Source organism: Colius striatus, chromosome 3, assembly GCF_028858725.1.
Source record: "Colius striatus isolate bColStr4 chromosome 3, bColStr4.1.hap1, whole genome shotgun sequence".
Classification (NCBI taxonomy): domain Eukaryota; kingdom Metazoa; phylum Chordata; class Aves; order Coliiformes; family Coliidae; genus Colius; species Colius striatus.
Genome location: NC_084761.1, coordinates 95,783,780 through 95,802,753, shown reverse-complemented (window position 1 = coordinate 95,802,753; position 18,974 = coordinate 95,783,780). Strand labels below are relative to the sequence as shown.

Sequence of the window (18,974 nt, the reverse complement as noted above, 5' to 3'; positions counted from 1 at the left end):
GTTAATAGATTCTTCCGTTCCACACAAACTGATATCACAAGTGAACCATGGCAATCATATTATTTGTATTGCCTTTCATTAATGGCTGATAGAGGAGTTTTTTTTTACAAAAATCTGATAGTCCATCTTCAGGTTAGAATTTGTAAGTCTTCAGTTAAATGAGAGGTAGAGTTTGACTTATCACATTTCATCAGGTATTTCCTGTGAAGAGGAAGTGAAATGGACCCCCTCAATACACACATGTTGCCATTATCTGCTCTGATTACTTCTCTATAATCATATAAACTCAGCTACATTTAATCAATCATTTCTTTTGCCTGTAGTGCCCCGACTCAGCCTGCAAACAGGATCTACTAGCCTACCTGCAGCGCATTGCCCTCTACTGCCACCAACTCAATATCTGCAGCAAAGTGAAGGCAGAAGTTCAGAACCTGGGAGGAGAACTTATTGTATCAGGGGTAAGCTGGTATTTGTATTTAGCTGGTTTTGTTTCCCTTGTAGCACTTGAAAGGGAGCATTTTTGATGGCAATAATGTACAAAGCAAAAATATAGTGATTCATAAGCAAGCTTTTTAAAATGTTATTGCCATTATTCCAGACCTTACAATAACTTGTGTGGGGCAATTTGATTTTCCAATTACCCTTTGTTTATACTAACCTTATAAAATCTTCATTCTTTCAAAAGAAAAGTAATTTCATAGCCTAGAAAGTCATTGCCAAGCTGTGAATATAATTATTTGTAGCTTTTGTATATTTACTCATTATAAATCTTCTTTCCTTTGTTAGTGCTGGTAATTTCTCTCCTCTGCAGAAGCCAGCTCTGTATGAAGTGCATATTGTTAAGATGGTGATGACTAATGGAATTTCATTCACTCAGGTTCCAATGCATACTAGGTTTAGCAAAAACTCTGGAAGGCCAGCAAAATACTTATATTTTTGATGCATGTGCTGTTTTCAAATGCCAGTGGCAAACACAAATATGATGTATTCTAATTCCTATCCAGTTATTTCAGTTATTTTCAGTGAACACTACAGACTTTTTACAGACAAACTCTTTTAGAAATAAAGACAGGAATGTGCAGCAGCAGTAATCTTACTAAAAATTAGTTTTCTAAATTTTTTAATGATTTTTTCTTTTCTTCTCCTAATGTTGGACTCAGTGCCTCTGGGAGATTAGTAGAACCAAGCAGCAGCAATTGCTGCTCTTCATGATTTTCTTATTTTGCTATTTTAACTAATCACCTTAGTACAGCCTCACGACACCTTTGCTATTTTTTAACTCAAATACAGGCCATAGGCATGTAAATGTATAATGTTTCACTCTCCTGAGTGTGCTTTAAAAATGATGGTGATTTGTGAGACCCAAGATACCTGAAACAAGATTGTTTTCAAATGTGGTTTTGAAAAAGCACCCTTTCATTGTTTAAGCCCAATCAAGTACGAAGAGTGTTAGGACAACTAACTTTATGCATTTCATCCATAAGATTCCCCAGTGAAATCACTGGCCTTCCTCAAACACATCAAAAGTCAGAGCAAATGTTCTCAACTACATGCCATTTTGATTTTTTGCAAAGCACATTAGAAGGTCTTAAACATTTTCTTTCTTGAATCAGACATTCTGAAGTCATATATGCAATCCTAAAAGGAGCAACTTAAATGTTCCTGTGTCTGTGCCACTATTGGTCTTCACTTCTTGACATATGTACATATGTAATTTTAATACCTTGATCCTCCCACAGCAATGAAAAGATCCTCTTCTATTTTCCTCATATTAATGAAGTGATCTGTCCTTGTATCGCTGACAGTTATGCTGCATAGTAAATGCTGTGATCTTTTCTTACCTACTTCCATCTCGGTTCAGCTTTTCATATCCATTGAATTGTCATATTCATCTATTTATTCCAGTTACCAAAATCAGTGCTTCTGCCAGCTTGGCTTTTGTGGTTGTGTGTGTTTCTTTTTGAAGTCTCTTTATTCAGTGTATGTGGATGCTGAATAAGTCATTGTGAATCTCCAGCATCTATTTGTTATCGGAACATCACCATCCGTTGTGAAATTGAAGTGGCCGAATCGCTTGACTTCATCATTTCCAGTCTGGCATTGTTAGCATCTGCTGCTTACCAGGCTTCATCACCATTGTGTTTCTGTTTGGTTGGGTTCTTTTTACAGTTAGTGACAGATGGGCAAATCTAGCTTCAACCACAAAAATTATCTGAGTCTGTCCCCAAGCCTCAGTACTGACATACAGAAAAGTTTCAGATTGCCCAGCTTGCTTCTTCCGCTGCTGCTCTGAACAGGAGGTGATGTAGAGACTTGAACCCCTGTGCATCCCTTTCTGAGAGCATTGTCTTGTTATTTGGTCTAGCACAGTTACTACAGTGCTTTCCTGATAGTGTTTTCCAAGCTATTTATCTTCAAGGTGCTGGGTACTGTATGCTCTTTTGCTATCCAGAGATCTAGTATCCAAATGCACATCTACATCTGCTTGTCTACTTGCTGCTTCTGCTTCCATCTTCTTATTCATTTTCTCTTGGATAGCCAAGTACAAATAAACAGTATTTTATTTACATTAAAATGAAATACCATTATTTGGCAACTTGCATACAGTACGATGTTAGAAGTAAAATAGACTCCAGAATTCAAGCTTCCTAACCTATGACTATAGAAGTTTCTGAGAATGTACTATATTTGTTTTGATGTGACTATGAAGCATCAGGATAATTATTACAATATTGTAAATTACTACTGTGTTTACAAACAAACACAGTACAATTCATTTTGATTCAAAAGATGAGTTATGATTCTGAACTATTACAGGGAGTACAAATTGCTGGAATTTTTGCATTATGACAACTACTAATCAGTACTTATAAATGAAACTGTTGTGTGCATATATATGTATGAATCTTACATGTGGGCATATGTGTATTTATGTTAAAAAAGAGACATAAAACTTACTAAAACCTGAAATACAGATGAAAGCCACTCCACAGTTCTTATAGTTCTGTTAGAAAAAACTGCATTGCAACAACTTCAAAACTACTGTGTACAGAACATATAATGCACTACATATCTTTTGGTGAAACTTCTATGTCTTTCTTTTTCCCACTGGATTCAATAGTTCAATATGGTTTATCTCTGAAAATGAGCATAAAGCTGATCTTGTTTGCTTTTTCCTCCATAGATTGATATGATACCAGCTTAGCATATGAAGGAGTTCTTTTTGACATCATTGAATTTGCTGGAAATAGAAAAACAGATCAAAAAAATAAGGAAATGTCAAACTCCTGAAGTGTAAATTATTTCAGTAAAGGAAGAAACTCACTGTTGTTTTTTCCTTTCTTCTATTCCTTTCCCCCCACTTTTTTCTGTCCTTTGATCTTCCTCACCAAATTCCCTGCATGCAAGTAGCAAAATTATTTTCACCAGATAAGTAAAATCTGTCAATTCAAAGTTAACAGGCTAACCTCATTAATATTGACTTGGCCCTTTATGTTGCAGAGTGAGACTCTCAATTCCCAATTCCAATTGAGTTTTGAAAAGTAAAATAAAGAAAACTATGTGATACCTGTTCTTCAATAAGGAGCCTTGTAAACTTGAAGATTATTATAGGGAACAAAGTAAATAAAAGGGGTAAGGAGGAAGTTAGATAAAAGTAAAAAAGGAACTGATATGTTTTGAAATGCAAAAGATTTTTAAAATATTTATAATCTGTGTAGAATGTATCCTTGTTCCTAATACAAGTTCCTTTGACCTTGGTCCATAAACAGATACATGATTCTATAGTTTTATATTTGAATATTTAATTTCTAATTCCCCTCTAAGAATAAAAAGCCTCCTTGAATTAAGTCACAGACTAAGAGCAAAATAATTTCCTTTCTCTCTTGTCTTGGTTTATTTGATGTAATGGATATTTGCTTCACAATCAGTTGCACCGTTACATTGGAATAAATCCTCTGAGGTGCTGAGCATAGGCTACTGGAGCAAATACCATTTCCACATTCTTAGCTCTTGCTGATAGCTTTTTTGTGGTAGCAGCTTTTGTTGAACAGAGTTGGTTTTAACAGTGATGTTTGTTGTTTTGATAAAAATTTAGGCAACTTCTCACTCTAAGGATGCTTTATGTTTTTTTAGTATTCCTAAATATCCGATTCTTGTTAGCTAGACCATTACAACCAAATAGAATCTATATATTCATTTCTTACTCTAGAATAAATATCCACCTGTTCTGGTTACTGCTGCTCTGAAGCTGATCAACTCATTTATGTGCAATCCATTTAGGCTGTGAGGTTGCATTTTCTTTTAATTCTTGTTTATGTTAGTAGCTTTTCTACGGTCTTTCCTGCAGGATTAGATTGAACAGAGTCTAAGAAAATCCCTTATCCAAGACAACCCCCTGTCATGTTCAGGTTTGATTTAAAGCTCTACAGACACAATCATCTGTATTATCAGAAAATTTACCCAGTCTTAAACTTCTGAGCCAGATAGACACACAGAGTCACAGAGTAACAGCCATACACCTTTGAACACTATCCAAAAGTACTGAATCAACAGCCAAAGCACACTCCAAATATATACATTAGCTGGATCAAGTTTTCAGGTTTTTTCTCTCATGGTTTAGACCCATCCACAAGCAAAGGACCAGAATCAGCATCTCATTCACTCCTCTCCCTCCTGACAGGACAGGAATGAGAAAAGTGAGTGAGGGATTTTGGAACCCCCCAAGGACAGGGAGGGCTCATCACTTATAGTCCTGGGCAAAACAGACAGGACTACTCAACTTAGGGAAGAAAACAAGACCTGATTTTATCTGCTACCAACCAAAAATATAATAAACAGAAAGCACAGAGCATTGCAACAATAAAGAGCAAAATCAATCCCTTTAAGATCCCCCTCCTTTCTTCGAACACCTGATCCTGGTGTTTTTACCTCCTCCCCTGCTGAGTGGAGCAGGGAGGCAGGGAATGGGGGCGTAGTCAGTCCATTTCCAGCAGCTCCTGCTACTGGTCTTGCCTCTGGGCAGGTGACGTCTCAACATTCCCCTCCTCCAGCTCAGGGTCTCTCACACATTGGGCAGCCCTGCAAGGGCTACTCCAACATGCATTCATCCCAAGGGCTGCATCTCCTCTCTGCTTCATCGGGGTCCACAACACTCACCCCCTCTGGCATGGGGTCCTTCCAGTGCTACTGGCAGCCATTGGTCTTGCCATTACCTTATATGGGTTGCAGGGCAACAGCTACACTCTCTCCATTGGCAGCAAGGAGGTCTTCAATCCAGCACTTTCCCTCCCTTCCTCCTTCCCTGACCCCATGGTTGCCTCTTCCTATGAAATACCCATTTCCCTTCTAAATAGTGTTAACAGAGGTGCCAGATTGGCCCATCTGGGCTGGAGGTGGATCCAAACTCAGAGCTGGGGAACTTTTGGGAACTGTTTATAGGGGCAGCACTGCAGCCCCCTCAAGCAGCTCCCCCCAAACCCAACAGATTTTCTAAGGCCTATTTATCTCAGCATAATGGGCTCAGCTATGATTCCAAGAGAACAATTCTTATAATGTATTGAAGTTACAATTCAGATCAGATTGTGACTTCATGTAGGAGTTCTTACATGGTGAATGAAAGTGAGGACATTATTGGGAAAAGGAAGGTAAAAGACCTGGAGCTACTCTATTAACTTTGAGTAGGACATTATGAAAATTCCTGTAACACTTGGACTGGGAGGTTGGATAGATAAAAATATGAACAGTTGTGGGATACACTGTAAAATAATTGTATGTTTATTCTCAATCAGTGATAAGACTAAACTGGAAATATCTACCCATCAAAAAAAGAATGAGCCTCATTATTTGTCACAGAATAAGACTGCACATCCAGCAGTTATTTCAGGTGAGCTGGCAGTTTCCCTGTCAATTCTGCCTATGAATCTCGCATTTAATAAAATAAAATGATTTATAGGTCCTACTTTTCTTTCCTTTGAGGCCATATCACTTGAAACTACCTTGTGCTATAAAAGCCAGTTGGTATATGTATGGGCAGTGAAGTACCAGCTATTTATGAATTCTATAGACTCAAAGAAAGGTCAGGTAATTTGAAGTTCACCTAGTATTAAAAGCAAGTAAGTCTGTCTTTCACTGAATTTGGATTAAGAGCATGTGCATAAGCAGTAACTTAAGACTTACTGATATGGTATTTTATTTCTCCACATCAGAAGGCCTCTCTGGGGTTTTCCTTTGTTGGCTTTTAAAGTAGGCAATCAGAACCTTTGCATTTAAAGTACTTAAGAGTATGGAAAAATGTTTTGGAGTTTGGTGAACAAAGTGAATCAGGCAAGAATTTAGTATCATATATTAGAATGTTTTCAGAAGGGAGAGTTGGCAAATTGACAAAACTGTTGGATTCCTTTTCTTCAAGATTCTCAGGAGTGCAAAAGGTTACTTCTGTTACTTAGGTCTATCAACAAATTAAGTTTTGCTATTAGTAAATGGAATAAAGCTACTTGAAACAGTCTGCCAAAACAAGGTTTGTAGATATTCCGGGACGGGGCTTTTTGGACTGACAAGCTGTCAATGTTTCCAGGAGAAAACACCTGAGCTAAGACCTAGCTGTACTTAATGATTAATAGATATCACTAACAGAAATTCTGTGCTTTGTCTGCTAGTGATTCAGTTTCCTTGGAGTTGAGGAGTAAGAGCAGTTATTCCTAAATATTTACTCTGTTCACGTTTGCTGGACAATGTGTGCTCAAGAGTTACACACCACAAAGTTATATAGTCTGATATCTAGACTAGAGTTTTGGTTCTGGTTAATATGACAAGAGGATATAACACAAGTGAATATACTAAATTTCATAGAGGGAAGAGACTCTATAGATACTTGATAAATTACTTCAGAATTTTATTTTACTTCTGTGATTTTTAATTTAGACTTTTTTTTTTTCCTAGTTGTTTTACACATTTACCCACTGTTTCACACAGAAGATTATAGTAAGAATTTAGAACAGCCAAAAAGGGAGTTTGCAAATATGAAGAGAGTATCATATGTACCAATGCTGTGAAAATAATTAAGATAGGACTCATGGAAAGATTTTTGTCTACAATGCATGTGGTGGAAGGCAATTCTGTTACGAGGCTTGGAATGAAAGTAGTGGGTAAAGGAGAGAACTTTGAAAATATAAGTAAGCCAAAGAACTTGAAATATGAGATCTGAAAGGGTCTGGGGAAGAAAAAGCAAACTAAAAGCAAAATAGGAATACAAAATCAAAGAATGACAATGGTAGGATTGATATGATGTGGTAGGACCGATATGATGAGGGGACTGGAACATCTCTGTGAGGAGGAAAGGCTGGAGGATCTGGGGATGTTTAGCCTGGAGAAGCGAATGCTGAATGGGGACCTTATCAATGCTGATAAACACTTAAAGGACAAGTATTGACAATATGGAGCCAGTTTTCTTTTATGTAAAGCTGGTGACAGGACAAGGGGTAATGGGCACAAGCTGAAACACAAGAATTCCACTAGAATATGGGGAAAAACTCCTTTGGTGCTGAGGTGAGGGAGCCCTATCCCAGGCTGCCCAGGGAGGCTGTGGAGGCTCCTTCTCTGGAGGTTTCAGAAGGTGCCTGGATGCATTCCTGTACTTCTTTATTGAGGGGAATCTGATTTAGCAAGAGGTTAGGCTGCATGAGCTCTAGAGGGCTCTTCTATCCTTGACCGTTCTGAGATTCTGAAAAAGTTTGGTTGGACAATCTGTACTGTCAAACAAGTGAGGAGAGAATCTATAAACTTAAGAGTCTTTATTTTGCCTCTGAAGTTACTACTTCCAGTATAGAAAAGCTGTGGCTCAATGGGGAAGGTGAGAGACTTTGATTTATACTGTGTGTTCAGCTAGCTTGTGTCATCAGCTTTGGAAGAAATTAAAGAAATGAAAAATACAGTGAGATGTTTCATCTATGCCTTTTAGAACGGAGATATAATTAAGTAACCTCTGTGTATGTGTTTGAAAGCATGCAGATATATTGATATATGAGAGAGTGAAATAGACCCATAGTAAGTGTCCTCTGTTCCAAAATATATGGCTGTATGGAGCACATGATACTTATAAATATACAGGTTTTGATAAGCCTTTATCTGGAACAAATAGCTTGAGCTTGTGACTAACACAGTAGTCTCCAACTCCTGCTGGCACAGGCTGTATCCCTCGATACACTGTCCAAGAAAGGGTCTACCTGATGATGTGGTAACATAAAAAATTTATCATCCTGACACTGAGTCAATTTACTACTCCTAAAGGATAAAGGCATCAGTGACTTACACAGGTTAATCAAAATGAGTGCCGATAAAATCCCTCATAGTCACATATTCATTATATATGATATATTTTATGGAAACACTGTCATAGGGCTTTCTGAAAGTTAAAACAGGGAAGAATCCCAGTAAAACTAGTGGGGACCAAGACCCCAGAGGGTTTATACAATCCTGAGGGAGATTCAAGCCCTAGGTACACAATGCAGCAAATGAGTGGATCTAATGATGGTAATCAACTCATTTCAAGTCAAAATTTGTGCTGGAGATCTCCAGAGGTCTCTTTGAAGTGACATTGTACATTTTTTTTATTCAGCTAAGTGAAAGGTCCTGTAGGGTCTTGTTTCTATGCCTGTGAGTTCTCACTGTTTTTCCTTTATAACTGTTGCTGGATTGGACAATAGTCTATATCCCGAGCCTTGGGCATCTGAGGGATTGTGTGATCCACATAAAGAATAGCACAGAAGACTTTGGAAAGGTTGATTTATTTATATCAGCGTTATGGTTATTTCTTCAAAGCAGCTGAGTGCAGGTGGATTGGTGGTGGGCAGAGTTTACATTATGTAAGGAAAAGTAGAATGAAGCTTAAGACATAACTGAAAAATGAGACAAGGGAGCATTTAGTCATGAAATAATCTCATTTCTTTTGAAGCCATGATGTTCTAAGTCTATTTCCAGGACTAAGAAAACATTTCATTGTATGTAAATGCACATGTAGACATATGTACACAGAAATATGAAACAATATATCCTGCATAAATGGAAAGATATTGTCTAGAATTTCATTTGCAAAGTAAAATCACACTGTACTCATCTTCATTAGAGTATATTCATGGAGACAAGAAGCATGCACACCATCTATATATCTACATTTAGTAGGTTACCATTTAGACAAGTCAGAATTTTATCCTTATTAAAAAGCATTTTGACTATAGTGAATATGTTCTTGTGCTTTATTGTGTAACAAATATTCATGAATTACCAAAGATAACATTTATTGAACTTTCACATTAGAAGAGTTTTCTGCAAAGAAAAGTATTTCTGATACCAAATAATGTTAAGCCATTTAATTCCTTGCAAAGCAAAGTGTTAGAGATTCAAGACTGAGGCTTGAAACAAATACAATCATAGAAAAAGAGAAGAGAATTAAAGGAAATGTATGTACTTCATTATATGCTGTATTTGTTTTAAAAATAGTAACCACTCCAAAATCCAAATCTTGGCTGCAACAGCAATTACTGCTTCTGTCCAGCTTGTTTTCCTATTCCAGGCCATGCTGAATGAGATGGGGAGAAAATGGAAACACGGCTTTCCGATCTACAAACTGCCCCAGCCCTGCAATAATTAGTAAAGCCTAGAGACCATTCTAACATACCCTAAGGTATGGTTTTAAAGGACTATTCCTAAAAAAGTACTATAAGGAAAGAGAGCACTTCAGTGCTATCTCATGTTCGCTTCTCCTGTCTTCCTAACTTTAAAGGAGGTAGTTTGAGACCAAGCTTCACCATTTTGTATTAAATAAGAAGTCCCCTGGGGCATTTTCAATTGTCCTCATGAATGTACAGCATAGTTGCTCATAGGTACATCCTAAGACTTTAAAAAAAAAAATTAGGCTTGTTTCTTGCACATGGAATTACCAAGAACTGAATTTACATTATGACAGATTTAACCCACAATGGGAGATTTTGGACCATGTTTCTTGTACAGAAAGTACATCTTTTAGCTCTTGCAGATTGTAACTTCCTGGTTTTGATAGTGGTGAGACTTATTCTCAGTTCTAAAGGTACTATCAAATGATGCTTTTGCTGGTATTAAAAGAATAACAACTTCAGTTCAGACTCATCAGTTTCTTTGACTTTAATTATAGTTCTTGACAACCTTACTTGCAGATGAGTAACACACACAGAGAAACACTCACAGGCAAGAAGACATACCCTGAAGGGAAAACATCATCAGGTTTTCCCAGCCTGAGCAGAATCAATTGCAAATACTGAACAAAACAGCTTACAACCATTTAATAAAGCTCACAATAGGAATGTATTTCTATTAAATGTAAGAGGTCATAAAAGCCTTTAGGAAGATATCAAACTGAGTGAGGAAGGTTAAAAGTTGCCTTATATCTTTAATGTCTGAAATAGCTTCATACACACTTGAAACTCATTTTTTACTATGAATGTTGTTAGCTATGAACCTTATAAGAGTAAAAGAAAAAAATGTCTGTTCTCACATTACATTCTTAATCTTAGGTGACCTAAAAGTGGCTGCATCAACAAAAAGCATTTGTTTTGGATGATGTATTCAAGACATTGATAAAGAGTCAAAGTAAAAAAATCTATCCTGTATCAGAAAAATCAATCATAAGCCCTTACTGCTAGATATTCTCTAATGCTTTCTTTTAACATGAGTTTTTCTAATCCTGGCTAATACTTCATCAAAATATCTTGTAAACTAAGTTACGAAATAGATAATAGCATTACTAGAAAATGAGACCAATCATACAAGTGATGTGTCCTAAATCTCATCAAAGACTAAATTAGAACTCTATAAAACTGGATTAGAGCATCAATATCTGATCAAGAGGATGTAGCATTTTCATCCTTTTCTGTACCTGCAATTAGATTCAGCTTTCCCATTGTCAAAAGAAATTAGAGAAGTTACAGTTTTATCCTCTCTCAGATGAGACTTTACATATTTTATCATTACTTAGCTATGACAGATAGTAATAAAAAAGATTTTCCCATTCATCTATCAAGCTGATCCACCTCAGTAATGGGATATCTTTGGGTCAGAGATGTGTCTATGATGGAGTCTCAAACTGTTACAGAATGTGTCACCTTGGCCGATTCAGCTGATATTTCAATTTCTTAAAATATATCCATTCTTACTTACTATAGTTTTACCAATATATTGCAAGTGTCTATGTGATTGGTATTCCTCAGCTTTTCACAGTCTTGCTAGACTCGAGCTTTATGGACAGCAGCCACTGGTGCTTTAGTGGCACCTGCCCATTCCCCATCATCTGTCCACCTTTTTAAGCAAGAAAGCAAGTACTTTTGTTGTTGTTTTCTGACAGATCTTTGATGTCAAACTGAACATGGACTCTGCTTTCAAGTGATTAAATCAAAATTACTTGATCTACATTCACATAGTTTTCTTATGCTGTTAGGCTGAACTGACATCCGTATTAAAGTCTTCATTAAAGTCTCTTTACATTTTCATGCATTCATTTAATTAGTTTTAGTTGTATTCCCTGGAACACTTGGAAAATGTGTTCAAGATTTCTTGACTGCATATACATTTTAAAAATGTTTTCAGCTAGTTATATTTCTCTGCTTTTGTGCACTGTTTAGGTGAGAAATGTGTTCTAGTGTGTGTTCACAAATCAATCTTATCTTACTTGCTCTTTCCTTAGTTTTCTCTTTATCATCTACAGATATCATACTAAGCAGGTCAAAACAAGATTTCAGATTTGAACAGTGCTAGCTCAAAATACCATCTGGGGTATTATCTGCCATCTAATCTATTAAACTGTTTATATCGCATTATCATGATGTAATCTACCATATTTCCCCATATTTCTCATCTTTCATTGTTATTGAAGAGTATTCTTGGCCATATTCAGTCTTCCAGAATTTAATTGTGCTACATCCATAAGTTTCTACTCCAATAAAAAACAAATTATTTCTTTTTAGTAGACATTATAACTGCTACTATAAGTGTGAAATTTCTCATATTTAAAGAAATATCTTCTGAACATTCTTCTCTTTATCAGAAATAACAGGCTTGCTTAGGCTTCTTAAGGTCTGGTGATCACTTGAGTTCGAAATACATTCCTACTTCATTTGGCAAAAACAACTGTGGTGCAATACTCAAGTTGTAGGTTACCTAAGTTATGAATTAACTGAATTCTATCTGGTATATTTTACCATAAAAGCCTTTAAAAGTTCCATTTTTCTGTTCTGTGGCAGACTAGTAGACATACATGTTAATAAAGACTAGACAAAATACAAGGGACCAGAGGTATTTTTCCTCCTCTCTGTCAAATGCACATAGCTTGAAATCAAGAGGATGTCATGAGAAATCAGATAGACATTTGTTTAACTCAATTATTAACTGAAATGTACAGCACTATCATCACTTTGCATTACTCAGACACAGCCTAGTTTTGCATTGTGTTCCTGAAGTTATAGATCATCTCTAACAGTCACAATAGCTCTTCATGTAGTCAATTGGACTAGCTGATTTGTTGTTTAAAGTAACATCAGCAGATGCTGCAGGGTAAGGTTATGTTAAGAATTTTGAAGTTAAAGAAGAAAACCACTTGAATTCTGTTGTTAGGTGCAGTGACTGGTACTAGGCATTAGTAGCAGCCTTTTTTCAATAGAAGGCAAGGAGAGAAAAACAAAGAGCACACAAACGGAGCAGAGAATACACATTAATCATTACTAAGACTTAAAAAATAAGCATGAGTAGGTTACAATTCATATGATCCGTGTAGCAACAAAAAGCCCAAAGGAAAACGTCAATATTTAACTCTGTGTGCTTATAATACATACTCTTAAAAGAGATTTAAAGGGCATTCATTTTTTGTCTTCCAAAAGGCAGGATCTTTTGCTAGCACTCTTTACTGGCACTGAGTAGTCTCTCCTTCTCTGAGCAGTTTTATTTAATGGAGTTAAGTTTAGCAGCATATACTATTTTTTTTCAATTTTAACATACAGCCAGGTTATTAAGAATATCCCAGTAGATAGTACAAGCAATTATATTGACTCTCAAACCTGCTTTCCCAGAATTTGGATGATAAAAAAATCCATTTACAATAAATTAGAATGACTATCCCACTTTAAGCCTTCCAGTTTTAGTTCTTGGGCACCTCTTTGAAAAAAATATGCTTCAACCCATAAGGTGGTCATTGTCTAAAAATGTATGGTCTTTAAAAGCATCACCTCTTTGCAATTTTGTTGATATTTTCTGCAACTTTAAGTGTGCTCTGTAAATAAATGTATGCCCAGAATCTTTTATACTTCTCTCACTTGTTCTTTCAGCACAGTTTGTCGATTCTCATTTTAAAAGTGAGAAAAATGTAATTCTTTCTTGACCTCCTTCATATAGTGGTGTAGGTGTCCTACCCTCTGGCTTACTCTATTCAAGGGTCATCCCAGAGGGCTGGATTGTGTAATGATTATTCAGCACAGGTGGACACAAGTGTCATTCCAGTTGTAGTCACTGGCGTTTCATCTACTTGCATGAGTGTTCATGTTTTGTGCAGTTCAGCTGTTCAAAACCATACACAAAATAATGTGACTTGGAAGTCTGTTACCCAAATTCATGCTCAGTCTGCTGTCAAATGGCTTTTAATGGGGACAGAGCATTCTGTCCTCTCTGACTTTCATCAAAAGGTGCCCAAATTGATCGCTTTCCCAATCAGCAAAGCCTGGAGGTCTTGTATGCTTAACCTGTGCTTTCAGAGCAAGTGAGAGAAACCACCAGACAGTGGGGTTACTCATCGTGGGAGAGTCCCTGTTTTTCTTTGACCAAGCATAGCTCCTTCAGCACACACTTTCCTCTCCTCTCACCTCTACGGCACAATATTTCTCTTGCTTTCTCTCTCACTATCTCTTTTCTGTATCTCTCGGAAATCAGACTGGAGTTCAGAACACTTTCACTACCTTTTATGAGGTAGAATGTGATGTCATAGATGGGGGCAGGGCTAGTCAACTTTCTACCCACCCACCCACCTGTGCTGAGGGAGCTACGCTTGAGACCGGAAGCAGTGACTCCTCGACGGTGAGTAACTTCCTGTCTCATCTCTATCTTTGACTCTCTTTATAGACCTGGGGGTGGAGGGAAAAATCATGAAAAATGGGGGATTTCTTTTTAATTAACCATAGGAATCACAGAATGAATTGCTTATGTTGTCTTAGTCACCTGGGAAAAGTCATTTCCTTACTGTTCCGAAGTCAGAGTTTATGTCAAGTGAAATGCAACGATTGTATTTCTTTGCAGAGGTTGACCGTTTGCTGGTGGTTAAATTGATTCTTCAATGTTTATCTTGCATTGTGAAAAGGCAGAGAGTCTAGTCCTCTTGAACTCTATGGCTAGACTTTCATTAATTTAATTACAGTAGTACTGGGCCAGTATTTTTCAAAACTATTTTGTGATAAAATGGTGATTGATGGTGTATTCTATGTATTTACTATCATTAACTATTGATCATGCTTGTTTATACAGCACAGGATTTTTATTTTCTGCATTCTCTGCTACTGTTTCCATCTGTTTTATCCAGCATGTTGGTGAAACTATATATTGACAATAGGCCAATTACAGGGCTTATTTTATAGATGAAATAAAATTAATAAGTTATTTGTGGGAGATGTAAAATTAATCAGGAAATCAAAACCCCGAGTTGTAACTGAAGTTTAACTTTTGAAATTAGAAAACAAAGCATTTGATTTTTTCTGTGATGAGATGGCCAGGGATATTGCTAAGTAAATTTCTTGGTGTTTTTCTTGTGTCGCTGCCTAAACATTACTATTTTACTTTAAAGCACTGTCTTTTTCCCTAATTTCCTTGGCCTCAAGTATTGCTGCTTCACTGTTTTAATGTCCCTCAGCATTTTAAAAAAGACAAGACGGACTACGAAGATCTTCCCTTCTTGCACTGCCTCTTGGGTATATATTAAAGCTGTCAAGATGCCAGAGCTCTCATACTAAAGGGCAGAAGAAGAATCGTATGAAGATTTTGGGCCCTAGGGATACCACAAATCTAAGGATATCACAAATCTTGCCATTCTTGTTCATTCGAAGCTCTTTAGCAGCTTCATGTGGGGTCGCGTCATATCTCAGTGAAAGGAACTCCATAAATCAAAGACAAAATAGAGTGCAATCACAGCCTCTTCAGCAGAGGTGGTGCATAGCCTGATTGATGAAGTACTTCTATTTTCAGGTGACTAGATGGCTTAGAGAAATTGGGTATAGGATGCAAACCATTCCATCTTCTGGTCAGTGGCATGTATTGGGGATTGGTCCGTAGTGATGGATAGCTATTCCTCCCCTATGACTCAGTGATGCTCTTTGTATCAGTGCACAGGAGATCTGAAAGAAATTCGGGGAGAATGAAAGTCTTGTTTACAAAGCTACCAAAACTTTCATTAATGACTGTTTCCTTTCCTGTCACAGAGAAAAATAAGGACTAAGAATATTAGAATTGGTTTCATGTCAGTGGTGGCTTTTCTACCTTTGACCAGGTGCAAGGTGTTACATTACTACTGCTTGTTCCTTTAGTGAAACAAACATTGAGATCTCCCAATCTCCCTTTGCAAAGCCAAGAACTTGTCCGGCAAATTTAGCTCGCCTAGCAAACTTTGATCTTTTCAGTAGGAAAGGAAAAGCAGATTAGTCAATCTCTAATGTTTCATTGGGTTAACTTTATAGGAATTGCTGCTATTAAAGATAATTTGAGGTTTGTTCTTTTTACAGGCAAATGCTTTGAGGTAAAATTTAATTTAGATACTAAACACATTCTTTGCTGATGAGTTTACGAAATTGTCTTTGCATAATGCAGGAGACTTTATTTTTGAAGGGAATTTGTGAAACATAAGGACCAAGTACACAGTGTCCCTAATCCCACTTCAATGATAAGAAAGGGTTTTGATGGCATAGAGAGGGAAAGTGTTTTAAAAAGTGGGTATAAAGACTGGGAACAGGAAACAAAAATTGGTATCACTTAGCAATTATGGTGAATTAGAGATTGTGATCAACACTGAGGGAATATTGTGGAACAGATTTGTCAATGGATTACTTTAAATTCAGTGAAATTTACTGTCTAAATTTATCTTGTGAGATAAGGTAATTAGTAGGTATCATGTGTATGTATAGGGGGGAGTTTGTAGATGGAGTGGTACTCAAAATGACATAAACTGTTGTGATAATTAACCTAGAATCTACCTGTGCCAAATCTAATAATTTTTGTCCATGCAGCTCTACCATGTCAGTTTTCTTGAGTAACTTAACACTGGAATAATAAATAGCCTAATTTTACATTTACTGAGCTAATTCCCCTGTTAAATTATTTTACTGGCAGCTATGATTAAAAGGTGCACAAATTCCTGTATTTTACAGCTTTGGCTCAAAGGTGTATTTAGTGAATTGCAGTGTTTGTTTTAAATATATATTATTTATATGTACATAAAGTAAAATATAGCAAGGGCTAAATTTCAGCTGATTTTATTTAGTGTAGAATATGAAAACTTTTAAAGCAAATCTCTGAGCAACTTCCTCCAACATATACTAATTTTAAATGAATTGAATGTTCAGCAGTGTTTTGCAAATTGAAAGTTACTTTGCAATAAGACATTGTTAATTCTTAAATGTTCGATGTTTGCAAGCACATTGTGTGTTACTGACTGAAAGCAAAATCAGTAACAGGTATATTTAAACCTATATGTTTAAGGAGACCAGCATTTAAATCACAGATTTGTTCCTCAGTTATACTGGCAAGGGCTGAGCAATACTCTAATGATGTAAGATCATTAAAAGAGATCAAACATTTTTTCAGTACAATTAAGATGGCTGTGTAAAATTCCCAAATTTCTCTGTATTTGCTGGGCTGATTTCTCTTACAACTTGAATTAAAACTTTGTGGGTTGGGTCTTACCTTCTCTTTCTATATGAGAAGTTGAGGGAGAGCTGTGAAACTCACCATCTGTTCGCAAACCATGTCAGCTGGCAGATAGATGCTTGTCACCCTGCCCTCTCTTACTGCAGTTTTAGGCTGATATAACACCATTGACTCAAAATGAATTACTTTTGATTTCATGTTATTTAGGCAAAAGAAGTCACAATGATGGTGCACAGCATTCTAGAGGAATCTTTTGTCTTGATTTAAATTACAGTCCTTTTAAACTTTGACTTCAGTTCATTTGAATTGTCAACAAAAATGCTCAATAGCACTTGGACTGAGTATAGTTCTTGGAGAAAACTGACTTAAACTCCCCAGAGTCTCTGGGGTTTCTGGGACAGTTGCATCTCAAAAGCATTAAACATGATTCTGTTCAATCAAAATGCTGTAGGTTTTTATCAGCCCCATCTGAGGGTCTCAGAGCAAACAAGATGCTGTACTCTCATAAAACTGAAAACAGAAGCAAATATTGTCATTAATTTCCTTCTGCAAATGGAAATACAGAGCCATGCTCAAGGCAGAAAAGATCTATAGAATCATATTGAGTTTCAAATGGTGCATCCTCCTTCAAGAACAGCATTTTTCTGTCTTTCAATCCATATTCCAGTTTCCACTCTGAGTAGTCAAATTAAAATAAAAACAAAAAAAACCCAAACCCAAACAAAAAATCCCTCCCAAAACAGGAGGAAGAATTCACTGTAATTAAGAAGTATGGCTTGAAAAAGTAAGAAAGAAATCTTGCAGTAACAAAGAAAGGCTCAAGTCATGAGTAAGATGAGAGTAAGTCTCATAACAATCATGAACAGGTGAATTAAACTATGTATTCAGACATATTCAGAGCCAGGGGGTTACTTTGGAAGTCTTTTGAGGGTACATATTCAGATCTACTAAGCATCATAAACTTTCTGTGGACTTAGGTGCTGGAGAAAGGACAGAAATACTTACATTATTTTGTAGGTAGCATTTATCTATAAAGTATATCTCTTGGGGCACTAATCTCATTAGTTTCTGTAGATTGGAGAGATTTCTATGTTTTGTAGTATGCATTTTTCCCCATTTGATATTTTGAGGGATCAAAAGAGAAGAATTAACAAAGTCTCAAAAATAATCTTGGACTACTGGGTCAAATCCAAGGATGATTTTTTTTTTCAGATGTTGAGCATCTCTGCCCATTGTACTGTCTTTAGGATTCTAATATAATTTAGGACCTCTAAATATAATTTAAAAGGTGACGTACATATCTCCATAGAAAATAAACCCATGAAAGATCTCAAGTGCTTCATGATTCCTGATCTCCACCAAGCACAAAAGAAGACTAGTATGCCTTGGTCCAGCAACTGGAATTAGGTAGAATGAGTTCAGGATAAGACTTCATTTTTAGTAATGGAAACTGAAAACCTTGCCTAGGTCACCAAACAAATCGTCTCAGTGTTTTTTATGAGCAGCCTTATTTTTCTTGCCTGCATTCCTAGAGAAATAGTTCAATTACAGATATCTGAAAAAGTGCTTCTAGGGCTTCTTGTGCCACCAGCAATGAGCAGCTCTTAGATCCTGACTAATAGTAAAAGACATTCAGTCTCAACTTTTCTGATGCCATGTAACTGCAGACAACTCTATAGATAATCATGACTAAAATACAATACCTGTTAGGTAAGAGCTTTTTAAGAAAAAAGCCAGTCCAAATGCTTTTATATTTCACTGTTCTTCTAAATAACAACAGTGTTTATATCTTTATCTCCTTTACATAAATTCTGGATTAGAGGGAATATGTGGTGATTATTTTTTTTACTTTCTGTAGAGAAGATTGTCCTGAGGTGAAAGCACAGAAACCATTTGGATTATGTGAATCATTGAGGCTATAAGTACTTCTGCACTTGTTGTTCAGGGAAAATGCTATCTGAAGTACTGAATCACAAAAGAAAAGAGAGATCAAGTAAATTAGAATTTCCTACCACAAACTTTTTCTCAATAGAGTAGTACAGGACTTAACCAACCTG

The 18,974-nt window shown here is 36.5% G+C and overlaps 1 protein-coding gene across 1 annotated transcript in view; it reads left to right on the top strand.

Moving 5' to 3' along the window:
* The window catches only part of CTNNA2 (catenin alpha 2), a 524,185-nt gene that overhangs the window by 493,446 nt on the left and 11,765 nt on the right, over nt 1–18,974 (top strand). Inside the window, exons 17-18 of the mRNA XM_061992337.1 lie at nt 324–458; nt 13,942–14,085. Of these exons, the coding sequence (XP_061848321.1) occupies nt 324–458; nt 13,942–14,085 (279 nt within the window). The remainder of the gene's footprint in view (nt 1–323; nt 459–13,941; nt 14,086–18,974) is intronic.